This window comes from Orycteropus afer, unplaced genomic scaffold, assembly GCF_000298275.1.
Source record: "Orycteropus afer afer isolate SDZICR_OR568_19922 unplaced genomic scaffold, OryAfe1.0 scaffold00118, whole genome shotgun sequence".
In the NCBI taxonomy this organism is placed as follows: Eukaryota; Metazoa; Chordata; class Mammalia; order Tubulidentata; family Orycteropodidae; genus Orycteropus; species Orycteropus afer.
In genome coordinates, this window is record NW_006921705.1 from 5,861,096 (window position 1) to 5,874,860 (window position 13,765).

A 13,765-nucleotide genomic window follows, 5' to 3' on the forward strand; every position below is an offset into this window, starting at 1 on the left:
CAGTTTTTATTAAAAAGTGCATTTTGATTAATTTATGATCTAGGTAAGCTGTAAGATAACAGTATACTTTCTGGAATAATAACTTTACAAAGATTTAAAACAAATTTTTAAAAGCCTTTTTACTTCCTTCACCATTATTGTTTTACAATACAAATATCTTGTGAATATGCAAAAAAAAAAAAAAAAAAACCTATGACGATAACTCTGCTGCACATAAAATACAGAATGGATATATATACTTCTTCATTCTTAAAAAACTATTTTGTTCTCCACATTGGCAAGTATAGAATAGAATACTTCCCCAAACTTACGTATGGTCGGAGTAAATTTAGAGTCACATGCAGTTTCTGCACAAATATACTTTAAAGAAACAGATCTCTTTTTTGTTGTTCACCAACAAAAGCTGTCATGAGAATATGGAAAACTAATTCTAACTTTCAAGTTTCAGTTAAGTGATCACTTTTAAATCTTAAAAAAAAAAAAGAGTGGTGGTGGTATTCATGGCTGTCTTCACTGTGTAGTCAACATCGAACTACCAATAATTTAAGTGGTGCATGTTGTGGCCACCTGCTCACAATATGTGAGCAAGCTCTTACTCTCAACTAGCTTCCTCATTCTTCCATTCATAGCAATTTAAAAACCATAAACAGTCTTCCGATTTACGTTAGCTATAAATGCAAAATTTAGTAGTGTATACATACATTTTGTATTTTCATGGAATACTTTAAGTTAAAAACATTTAAGATTGCCTACTGACCATACAATCAAGACAAGAAAGGCACTAGAAACATAGACAAATTTCTCTCCCAAGAAGCATTTTTAAATTTCAATTCTCTTCTCTCTGACATGTAAAAATCTTTAAATTTGGTTTTCATAACATCATTTTGAAAAATAAAGTTAGGAAATACTTAGAAAATCACTTTATAACAGAACCTTTTTTTTTTTTTTTTGCACTTTTTGACACACTGTCTCTGATTTTACAAAACCCAAAGTTACCAAACCTTTCTGTGTCTGTCATTTTTATTTGAATATTGGTGCAACAGTAAAAAGATTTCAGAATCGAACCCCATTCAGGTACTTAGAAACCTTCATAGAGACATCTGCTAGAAAATGGCTTACAGCCCAATCTTTGGGGCAAGAGATATGAAAAGTATGTTTTCCCAAGAAAATAATACGCTTTATTTCCAGATGTGACTGGAAAGACCAGAACTTATGATATAAAAGCTTACATTTATGCTGTTGCATCATATACAAAGGAACACGGCGGTCGTGGGTTATGTAAATCCCAAACTTATGAACGGGAAATGTGTACAGTGCATGATAAGTTAAATTTTCTTCATTGTTGTCCAACACAGGTCCTTTGGAGAGAAAAAAGATCACAGTGTTGACCAGGTAACTCAATAGGTTAAGTCAAGGTAACTGTTGAAAGATAATAGGATTAGGGAGGTGTTTATTTTATGGCATCTTCTCTCATGGAGTTCTTAGCACTTTGGACAGTTTCTCTTTCCCCTACTTTGTATAGCTGTTATGTGTCGTTCACCAATCGGCTGTATTTAACTTGCCTACCGAGGTGCACTACTGGCCAGGGGAAGGGCCAGTGGTAAGATCGAGGTACAATTCCTTGGACGTTCTTTTCAAAGTATTGAAACGGCCTGTACCACCACACCCTGGCCAGGAGGTTCATCTGAGAAGGTTCTTTTAGCACCTAATAGAGAAAGAAAAAAAACAAATCATGAGTGTAATTAATTGTTCCAGCCACAAAAGGAACACACCTACTTTTCTCGTAAATCTTTCACTTTAAGTTCAAATACTTTCCATATTAAAATTCACGAAGGACTCTAGACCCATCCCCATTTCTGCCCACATATTCTGGTTTCACTCCCATACCACCATTCCCTGCTCTCTGCATTCATTTGCAAAGTGAGCTACACCCTAATAGAAAACCCCAAACTCCCAATTCTAGGAGAAGCAAGAAGATCTGGTGGCTCACTTATGTCTTAGCTATTGGATTTTTAGTTATTCATGTTTCTACATTGAAGGTATTAAACACTAACTGTTAAGTACTAAGCTGGTGAGGTGCTGAGGGTAAGGAGAAGAGGGTAGGAACAGAAATCCAGCAATGGGGTGGACACTGGACAAAGAGAGAGTGACACTAGTTCTAGAAGGAAGTAATTTCCTATGTCATTATGGTAGCACATATTTTAAAATTGTGAATGAGGATCAAAGTCACAAAACATAACACCATCTTAGTTGCCTACACCTTAAGAAAGATACGCTGAGGCATCTAAGCAGTTAACACCAAACCAGGAACAACAGAAGACAGAATTGAAGAGAGGGAAAACGCACTTGCTGATTGGCCATAGTATGATACCACCAGAAGAGTCTTGTGGTGATGTAATATGCCACCACCACGTCCACAGTGTAGTGGTCATGGGCCAAGAGGATACAGAAGATTCCAATTATGCTGAGGAGCCAGCAAATCCAGTGGTACCACCAAAGTCGCCGAGGGGAATCTGAAAAGAGAAGAAATTTGCAATACATCCATCATTCAAGTACCACTAAGGACAATCAGTGATACCTCTACTCCTACTTTTGAATACAATTACCTTGGTTTTTTTCTTTCTGAAAAGAAATCTTTTGGGATACAAATCTAAGGGCTAACGGCCTTCAGCTTATCTGCAGCCAAGGTTAGAATGGATATAGCTTATTTATAAAATGTACTACTAGTACACTGTACCAGTACAATGTAATCCATATTTGGTTAGTACCTGATTCATATAATCATAAATACAGTTTTAAAAACAATGAGTTTAAAAAACTTAGAATAGATTAATGTATCATGCTCCGCTGAAAAAAAAACAGTCCACTGACATTTCATTAAATTTGTATCTGTTAGGTGGCTGGGTGATGCAAATGGTTAAGCTCTTGACTACTGCTGAAAAGTTGGTGGTTTGAACCCACCAAAGGTGCCTTGTGAGATAGACCTGGCAATCTGCTTCTAAAAGGTCACAGGCTTAAAAACCCTATGGAGGAATTCTAGTCTGCATGCATGGGGTCTCCACGAGTCAGAATCGACTTAACCGCAACCAGTCACAACAAATATTCTATACAAAAATCAGTATCTAATGGTCTATAGGTTCTCAAGCAATTGTAATTGACTACCTTACTTGCTTTATAAGCTCAACAATATACTAATCTGTGAGTATTTGAGATTTCTATTTCTCAAATAAAAATAACAGAGAATCCAAACACCTGAGAATTCTAGCCCAGTGTCTCCACAGTGGTAGGGCTATTGTTGTTGCTAGCTGCCATCAAGTCAAGTCTAACCTAATGGTAACCCCACGTGCGCAGAGTAGAGTGCTCTGCAGGGGTGTAAAGGCTGTGACTTTCAGGAGCAGAGTGCCAGGCCTGTCTTCCAACATATCACTAGGTGGGTTCAACCACCAACCTTCTGGCTAGTCAAGCTCTTTACCATTTATGTCACCCAGTAACTCTCTAATGGTAGGCTGCTTGTTTGTATTTCCATTTGAGAGGACGTCTGAGGGAAGTATCAGAATCTCTATTAGTGCAGGCCTTTCTACCTTGTATTCTTAATGGATGGGATTCAGAGGGTTTGAAATTTTAGGTAAAAATATGTTTAAATGTCATCTACCCTCCTTACTGTTGGGATTAAGAGTTGAGGCTTGTACTGGATTCTCAAGGGGTCTAAGAATCATTTATTTATGAGACCAACATTTATTGAAAACCTCCTATATGCCAGGGGCAGGTGTTACTCTAGGTACTAGGATTAATGAACAAAGAGCCAGAGTCCGGCTTTGTGGGAAGATCCTTTCCTAGAAGGGAAGACAGGCAATTAACAATAGCTATCCGCACTCCCATCGAGTCAGATCCGACTCATAGTGACCACTCGTTGGGTTTCCGAGGCTGTATCACTATGGAAGTAGATTGCCCAACCTTCCTTCTGGGAGTGGCTGGTGGGTTTGACCTGTCAGCCTTCTTGTTAGCAGTCAAATGCCTTAGGCACTACACCACCAGGGCTCCCATAGTGAATAAGTAAATTATGCATTATGTTATAAGGTGTTAAGTGCAATGGAAGATTAAAAAGTCAGGCAGGGTAATGGGGAGATCAGAGTGCAAGGAGTTAAGAGCAGTTTGCACTTTTAATGGGTAGTCAGTGGTCCTACACAGGGGCCTTAGTGTATACTAGGCTTCCACATTCCTTCCAGGAATATATTATTAATACCTTAAAAATCCAACAACAAAAAGCAGCTATTATTTATTTTCTGTATCCCTCTATTGTCAGGTGCTGCTGAGTTGGTTCTGACTCACAGTGACTCCATGTCCAGCAGAACGAAACACTGCCTCGTTCTGCACCACTGTCACAATCCTTGCTATGCTTGAGCCCATTGCTGCAGCCACTGTGTAAATCCATCCGAGGGTTTTCCACTTACCCTCTACTTTACCAAGCCTGATATCCTTCTCCAGGGACTGGTCTCCTCTGACAACATGACCAAAGTAGGTGAGTACCATTCTTGTTTTCAAGAAGCATTCCGGCCACACTTCCCCCAAGTGAGATTTAATCTTTCTCCTGGAAGTGCCTGATGTTTTCAATATTCTTCATCAACACAATTCAAATGCATCAATTCTTTAGTCTTCCTTATTCACTGTCTAGTTTTCACATGAATATGTGGTGAGTGAAAATACCATGGCGTGGGTGAGGTGCATCTTAGGCTTTAAAGTGACCGAGAGATCGTAGTCTTTGCTCTTTGACACTTTAAAGAGGTATATTTGCAGCAGATTTACCCAGTGCAATATACGGTCTGATTTCCTGACTGATGCTCCCACAGGCGTTGATTGTGGATTCAAGTAAAATGAAACCCCTGACAACTTCAATCTCTTCTCCATTTATGATGATGTTGCTTTTTGGTCCAGCTGTGAGGATTTTTGTTGAGGTGCAATTCATACTGAAAGCTGTACTCTTTGAACTTCATTAGTAAGTGCTTCAAAATCTTCACTTTCAGCAAGCAAGGTTATGTCATCTGCATATTGCAGGTTGTTAATAAGTCTTCCTCTAATCCTCATGCTATGTTCTTCATATAGTCCAATTTCTCAGATTATTTGCTCAGCATACAGATTGAGTAAATATGGTGAAATGATATAACCTTAACATACAGCTTTCCTGATTTTATCCCACTGTTTTGTTTGAATGACTACTTGTTGGTGTATTTACAGGTGCCTGAGGAGCACAATTAAGTGTCTGTAATCCCCATTCTTCACAATGTTATCCATAATTCGTTATGATCCACACATTCAAATGCCTTTGCATAGTCAGTAAAACACAGGTAAACATCTTTCTGGTATTCTTTGCTTTCAGTTAAGATCGATCTGACATCAGCAATGATATCCCTTGTTCCACATCCTCTTCTGAATCCACCTGAATTTCTGGCAGTTCCCTGTCAATTTACTGCTGCGACTGTTTTTGAATGATCTTCAGGAAGATTTTACTTGCATATGATATTAATCATATTGTTCAATGATTTCTGCATTCTGTTGTATCACCTTTCTTTGAAATGGGCACAAATATGGCTCTCTTCCAGTCAGTTGGCCAGGTAGCTATTTTCCAAATTTCTTGGCATAAATGAGTGAGTGCCTCCAGTGCTGCAACTGCTCGTTGTAACATCTCAATGGGTATTCCATCAATTCATGGAGCTTACCTTTCACCAATTCCTTCAGTCCACCTTGGACTTCTTCCTTCATCACCATTGATTCTTGATTATATGCTACCTCCTGAAATGGCTGAATACTGATCAATTCTTTCTAGTACGGTGACTCCATATATTCCTTCCATTTTCTTTTGATGATTCATGCAGCATTCAATATTTTGCCCATAGAATCATTCAATATTACAACTCAAGGTTTGATTTTTCTCTTCAGTTCTTTTAGTTTGAGAAATGATGAACGTGATTTTCCTTTTTGGTTTTTTAACTCCAGGTCTTTGCACATTTCATTATAATACTTTACTTTGTCTTCTCAAGCTGCCCTTTGAAATCTTTACTTGTCTCTTTTATTTCACTATTACTTCCACCTGCTTTAGCTACTCTCCTTTCAAGACAAGTTTCAGAGTCTCTTCTGACATTCGTTTGGGTCTTTTCTTTCTTGCCTCCTCCCCATGCAACAACTCCGCTCCCACTTCCTCCCCATAGTTCCCTGCTCCCTGTGTCCTTCCCTCCCATACACTCCTGGCCCCTGAGCTGTCTCCCTGTGCATACACAGCCCTTCTAGTCTCCCATGATTGTTCTCTCCAAGGAGTGTTCATATGAGCAAATTTTCAGCTCATACACCTGTCTTTTGTGTGGCTGGAAGCCACAGGAGTGCATTCAGTTCCAGACCTGAAGGGCAGCTAGGGGCCACAGTCTCAGTAGTTCCATCAGGCTCTAACAGATTAGCAAACCTGGTCCTTTTTTTTTTTAAAAAAAAGATCTTGAGCTTTGTTCCACATTGTTCTTCTACTCAATCCAGGATCTGCTACACAGATCCCCCTCTGAGTGGTTGACAATGGTAACCAGGTACCATCTACTTCTTCTGGTCTCATAGTTGTATAGGCTGAGGATCTCATGGTGTACCAGTTGCTTGGATTAACTATTTCCATGCACCTTTGGTTTTCTTCATTCTTCTTTGCTCTTTTTGACAATGAACGTCAGCCAATTTTCTTCATCTTTCTAGAATAGTAGACCATATATTTCTCTGATTCAAAATTGCCCAAACTGGTCCATTTCAGTTCACTAATGCCTAGGATACTGATGTTTATGCGGTCCACTTCTTTTTTGACAACTTCTATTTTTTCTAGATTCATACTTTGTATATTCCATATTCCAATTGTTCTGGCTACCTAGTGTTGCTCTGACAAGAACATATACCACAAATGGGATGGCTTGAAGAAACAGGAGATTATTCTCTTACAGTTTTGGAGGCTTTAAGTTCAAGTTCAAAGTGCGAGGCTCTAGGGGCTGTGTGGAAGCCCCTCAACCTTGGGCTTCAGCTCTGCCTCTTGCTCCCAGCCCAGTGAAGCTAGAGGCATCTCTTCACTCAGGCAGCTACTAGCTGTTGAGGTTAACAAGTCCAAGGTTGACAAAATGGCACAGTTCCGATGTTACCAAACCACACAGCAGGCCATTCATTCAAGTCCATTTAAAGTCCCAAGGTCGGCAGAGCATGGCAGGCTGCTGAACAATGACTTGGCTACATGCAGGGTTAAAGCATGCCATAAACTGGAGACCATTCCCAAAGCTGTTTCTTATATGCAGGAAGCAGATGACATACCCAAAGGCAGCTACTTAGCTGTTCACAGTAGATTCCACCATGGAGTTGATTACCAGTCTCATCACAGGGAATGCTACATCCAGCTGCCCAACTACTCAACCAGGGCCAGCCAAGTTGACACAAAAACATAACCCCCACAATTCCACCTCTTGCCAACTCGGCACCTGTACAGATCTTCAATGTGTGGTATCTGTACAGATCTCCTCCACCGGGTGACACCAGTAACCTAGTTCCTGAGTGGTGACTTCACCTCCTTGGCCTGGTAGGCCCTGTTCCTCTCCCTCTTGGGCATGGCAGCTCTGCCCCCTCACTCTTGGGCAGTGGCTTGACTCCATTCCACTAGCTCACATGAACGAGCAGCCCCATACTCCACAACCAAGTTGGTGAAGGTGTGGCTCTTTTAAACCTAGGGGGCTATGGTGGTTCTACCCCCAAAGGCAATGGTCCTACCTTTTGAGGCTGAGGCAACTCTGCTTCCTGTTTCCTTGGTCTCTCCGCTTCTGCCAATTAATGCCAAAGGCAACCCACTCCACAGGAAATCTTCCTGTCCCCAAAGCACTCAGTTTTCTTGCTCTGTGAGTTGGCCAACCTGCTACTCCATTTCATGCCAGTCTTTACTACCAATTAATGCCTGAAGGCAAACCCACTCTGCCAGGAAGCCACCTGGGCAATGGCACTCGGCTTTCTCCTCCATGGGCTGGTAAGCCTGTTGCTGTTTAATGTCAGTCTCTGTGCTCTGCTACTGCTGTCTCTCATGCTGGTCTCTTGGGTCTACCCCTGGTGTCTTTTATGTCACATGCCGGGGTCTCTCTGCCAGGGTCTCAGGTCAAGGATGCATGCCACTCCTGCTTCCACATTTTAAGTATCTGTCAGAGCAGCACCCTACTCTCTCGGTACCATATTCCATACACTAGAAACCATTCCCAAAGCTGTTTCTTATATATGGAAAGCAGACCACATACCCAAAGGCAGCTACTCAGCTGCCCACAGTAAGATTCCACCATGGAATTGATTACCAGTTTCATCATGGAGAATACTACATCCAGCTGCCCAGCCACTCAACCAGGCCCAGCAAAGTTGACACACAAACTTAACCACCACACTGATTATTAATGAATGTTTGAAACGGTTTCTTCTCATTTTGAGTCATGTCACATCAGCAAATGAAGAACCCAAAAGTCTTGCCTGACTTTTTTTTTTTAAAGTTAAATTCTTTTTTTTAAAATGCATTTTATTGAAATATAATTTATGTACAGTGAAATACACAAAAAAAAGTGACATGGGTCAATGCTTTTTTTTTTTGCTGCAGTGTTCCCTCCTTCCCTCCCACCCCTGGCAGCCAACAAAGAAAATTTCCCTCCATATATAAACCTTTCCTTGACCCTTCACAACAACGAACGAATACTGTATTTGTCCTTCTGTGGTTGACTTATTTCACTCAGCATAATGTCCTCCAAGTTCATCCACATTATGAGGTGTTTTGCATTATTCTTTAGTATTGCATAGCATTCCATTATGCCTATGTACCACAGTTTGGTCATCCACTCTTATGCTATGAATCTCAGAGATAAGTCCCTTGCCTGACTTTTTAATGATCTTTTACTTTCTTCATGTACGATGTTCTTGATGTCATTCCACAATTTATCTGGTCTTTGGTCACTGGTCTTCAATGTGTCTAATCTTAAGAAGGTCTCTAAATTCAGGTGGAATACACTCAAGGTTATATTTAGGCTCTAGTGGACTTGTTTTAATTTTCTTTAGCTTCAACTTGTATTTGATGGTCTATTCCACAGTCAGCTCCTGCCCTTGTTCTAATTGATAATATTGAGGTTCTCCATCACCTCTTTCCACTCAAAATAAGAAGAACCAGTTTCAAACATTCATTAATAATTGGAATGTGGAATCAATTAGATTCCTACATATTCCATCTGGTGAAGTCCAAGTGTATAGTCGCTGTTCATGTTGTTAAAAAATGGTATCTGCAATGAATAAGTTATCCTTGCAAAATTTTATCATGCAGTTTCTGGTGTCATTATTTCACCAAGGCCATATTTTCCAACAACTGATGCTTCCTCTTTGTTTCTAACATTCGTATTCCAATCACCAGTCAATAAATCTTGATTTCATGTCTGGTCAATTTCAGACTTCAGAAGTTGGTAAACATCAGTTTCTTTATCTTAGGCTTTAGTGGCTGATGCATAATTTTAATAGTAGTAGTAGTAATTGGTCTTCCTTGTAGGCTTATGGATATTATCCTTTTACTGAGAGCAATGTTATTCAGGATAGATTCTGAAATGTTCTTTTTGACAGTGAATGTGAACCAATTCTTTTTAATTTGCCATTCCTGGAATAGTAGACCGTATATTTGTCTGATTCAAAATTGCCCAAACCAGTCCATTTCAGTTCACTAATGCCTACGATATTGATGTTTATGCAGTCCATTTCATTTTTGATAACTTTTTTTTCTAGATTCATACTTTGTATATTCCACATTCCAATTATTAATGAACAGTCTGAAACTGTTTCTTCTCATTTTGAGTCATGCTACATCAGCAAATGAAGGACTGAAAAGCTTGATTCCATCCATGTGATTAAGCTTGTCTCTACTTTTAGGAGGCAGCTCTTTCTCAGATGCATTTTGATTGCCTTCTAAACCTGAGTGGCTCATCTTCCTGCTCTATATCAATGTTTCACTGCTATTCATAGGTTTTCTGTGGACAATTTTTCCACCACTCATCTGTCAGTTTGTCATACTGTGGTGGCTTGAGTGTTGCCATGATGCTGGAAGTTATGGCACAGGTATTACAAATACCAGCAGGGTCACCCATCATGGGATAGGTTTCAGTGGAGCTTCCAGACTAAACCAGTCTAGAAGAAAGGTGTGGCAGTCCACTTTTGAAAAATTTGGCTACTGAAACCCTATTAGGAGTAGGAGTAACTCAATTAGTGTCTATATAAGCCATAATTTTAATTTTCACCTACCCCCCCCAAGCCTATTTCACCAAACTTTCCCCCAAAATGTGGTTTCTCAACTGAACTAGAGATCATGGAAAGGACAGGTGAGGAAAGTATAAATGGAAGGTGCTTCAGACTTACACTCTTTGATAAATAAGTAAGTGAGTGTTAGCATGACCGTGTGGCCACTGTACAGATAGTCTCCACACATGTTGTGAGAACCGGTAATGGACAGGCCACCTCCAGCAATGAGCTTCATTATTCTCCGCAATTGGGCTTCCCAGTCTCCAAAAAGCTAATGGGAAAAAGAAAAACGAGATTCATTATTAACCCACATAAATGTGAATTATAAATACTACCTATATCCAGAAATTAAGCTCCTATTAAGACAAATAGGATCCTCACCATGAAGTCTGCCCACTCACATTTACCCTTTCACGGGCCTTCCCTGGAAAGAGTATGGTCCTAAAGATGAAGCCTGTGACTTTAGAACTTTTCTTAGATATTAGCACTGTAACAGCACATTTCTGTAGAATGTTTTTATTACCCTTAAAGAAAGACTAACTTACTGTAGCTACTGTTATGGGGAAAAGAAAATTTAAATCTCTAGTTTAGGAAAAATTTACAGAGGTATTTTTACCATGGTTGGTCTACAAGACAAATGTTATAGAACAGCTGGAGGTCGGGGCAGTCAGATATATGAAATATTTTTTGGGATGTGATTTTTTTGAGACCAATCTGAACAAGGGACTGAATAGGATGTGCCTTAAATCTTCTGAAGTTATGTGGGTAAACGGATGTTTCTCCTTTTCATAAGAATGAAAATAAAGCGTAACTACTTGGCTCTGATGCAAATCTGGGCTGGACACTAGACTAATAACAGCTTAAATAACTCACTCACTGTAACTTGTTTGCTCTGTCAAATGAAATGGGTGAACTGTCTGTATTTTACACTTGTCAGTGTTATTTTAAATTCTGGTTGGCCGATTTAATCACTATGATATCTTTTCAACATTTAACTGCTATTATTTCAACTTGGGAAACATCTAGTTCATCATACCTTCCCTTTTAAAAATTTATTAAAACTTTCAGTGAAGATGGCAGGTTGAACACATCATGCGGAAAATATGAGTGTCCAAAGTCAAAGGGATCCCCGAATGTCCAGCACAACAGAAGGAAACCAACCTATACAGTAAGACAGCATCATGGAGTTCCAGAAACAAGATAAAGAGACTAAAGCTTCCAGAGATTAAAAACAAGCTTCAAATGAAAGATCAACGATCAGACTTTTCTCAAAAGCAACACTGGAGCCTAGAAGGCTTTGGAACAATGCCTTCAAAATTCTGAAGGAAAATGATTCCCAACTTAGAAATCTATACCCAACCATATTATTAACTGTGCATAAAAGAAACTAAGGCCATTTTCACAATGTTGTTGTTGTTGGCTACTCTCAAACCAAGCCCAGACTCTTGGGCTCCCACACACTGTGGACCATCCTGCTGCCCCATCTCCATGATCACCGGCAGACTGTGATCCACAGGGTTGTCACTGGCTGGTTTCTGGAGGCAGATCAACAAGACTTCCTAGTCCGTCTTGCTCTGGAAGCTGCACTGAGCCCTGTCCAGCAGCAGAGCGACACGCCTCCACTGACAGGCGGGCAGGCGGCGCTGCACGGGGGGTGCACTGGCTGTGAACCAAACCTGGGTCTCCCGCAGGGAAGGCAACAATTCTACCCCTGAGCTACCAATGGCCCCAGGATTTTCACAATACAAAGTTTCAAAATATTTACCAACCGAATACCTTTCCTTGGGAAGTTATAGAGAATATGTTCTACAAAGGAGGGGAGTAAACAGAGAAGAAACAGGACTTGTTAGAAGACAATAAGGAGAGAGCCCAAAAACTGTGCAGCAGGCCTAGAAAGTGGCCTGTCCCAATTGGAGACTCAGGAGAGACATCTTCAAAGAGATAAGATAATAAAATATCCAATACCTCGGACTGTACTGAGAGTCACAACTTGGGGGTGAATAAGTACGTAGGAAACTAATAAAGCAAAAAGCAAAGCAACTGCTAACTCTATAGGAAACAAAATACTGTGCAGGAAAGGAAAAGTAATTATAGGAAATACATGGCTTAGCTGTGAATAGTATTTATAGAATTATAATAATGTAATCACTGAATATTGAGCTAAACAAAGGACAGAGAACCACACCTGGAAGGTGAGGACAAGAAGCATGAACTTGTAGAGTGTGAACAGTGTGGCTGGGGGAGGGGTATAGGGAGCAGGAAAAGGCACAAAAGCAGCCAGACTGGCAGGAGTGGAGGTGGGGCTGGCATGAGGACACTAACTCCTCACCTTCCATCGCAGGAAGTCAAAAAAGACAAAGTCTGTAATAAAAAATCAGGAAGTAACACTCTTTGTCATATGATTTACAGACATGAAGGCAAATACAAAAAAAATCTGTTAAAGATACGGAGGTAAACAGCTGAGCATTCGGTTAGAAGAACTGAAAAGGACTAGGAAAGGGGGCTGGAGTGGAGGTAGGGTCAAGGGATCACTGTTTTTCATAAATTCTTTAGAAGCATTTTACTTTGAAAGTGGCATGCATGATAAAAATATTAGAAAGTTTTAAATGAAAAGTTTGGTCTAGTTGTGTCGTAACAGTGGAGATATGTAGACAGTATTACAGCAAAAAGGCTTTTGGTATCTTTGTTTTATATTATCTTTCCCAAATTCCGTTTTGAAAAGTATAAATCACATCCTCAAGGCAGCATCACTCCATACTTTGTCCTCCCATTTTAGCAGCAAAATATTTGTGGGGAAACTGTATGTGTGTGTGTATGTGTGAGGGAGGCGGGAGATTATGAAGTAAACATGGCACTGAGTCACATATAGTGAGGAGACAAGGGAAAAACTTAATTCATTTCTTTCAAGTGCCCTTAAAACCCCTAAATTTTATTTTTAAAATGTCATTCCATGTTCAAAGGCAGGCCTCTTCTAGCTTAGTGGGAAACTAAAGGAGGATGGATGACTAGAGATATGAAGAATTTATATTATTATTAAGTAGAAGACAAATTACAAACTGGCAAAACCAACTATAGCAGACACAAGCAAACATCTTCATTGTGTAGGAAACCGAGTAAAGTGTTCCCCAAGAATGTGGAACAGTATCTATTCTAAGGGGGAACTGAAACCAAGTAAAGTAAAAACTATTTCCCCCACCTTAGTTAAGACTGATAATTAGATAAGACCCAGGATGGGAAGGGAGCTCTGGTAGCATAGTGGCTAAGGCACTTGACTGCTAACCAGAAGGCTGGCGGTTCAAATCCACCAGCCACTCCTCAGAAGGAAGATGGGGCAATTTACTTCCGTAGTGATACTGCCTCGGAAACCCCACTCCACTGCACATAACAACAACAACAACAAAACAACAACAACAACAACTGGATGGGAATAGATAAGTAAACTAAATTACCCCCAACTATTTTCCCA

General features: G+C 40.1%; 1 protein-coding gene across 1 annotated transcript in view; it reads right to left on the minus strand.

Annotated features, from left to right (window-relative positions):
* Nucleotides 1-1,525: 1,525 nt before the first annotated feature.
* SGMS1 (sphingomyelin synthase 1) overlaps nt 1,526-13,765 on the minus strand; it is a 57,570-nt gene continuing 45,330 nt past the window's right edge. The window contains exons 3-5 of the mRNA XM_007944027.2: nt 10,417-10,570; nt 2,347-2,513; nt 1,526-1,705 (exon numbers count right to left, since the gene is read on the minus strand). Coding sequence (XP_007942218.1) covers nt 1,526-1,705; nt 2,347-2,513; nt 10,417-10,570 — 501 coding nt within the window. The remainder of the gene's footprint in view (nt 1,706-2,346; nt 2,514-10,416; nt 10,571-13,765) is intronic.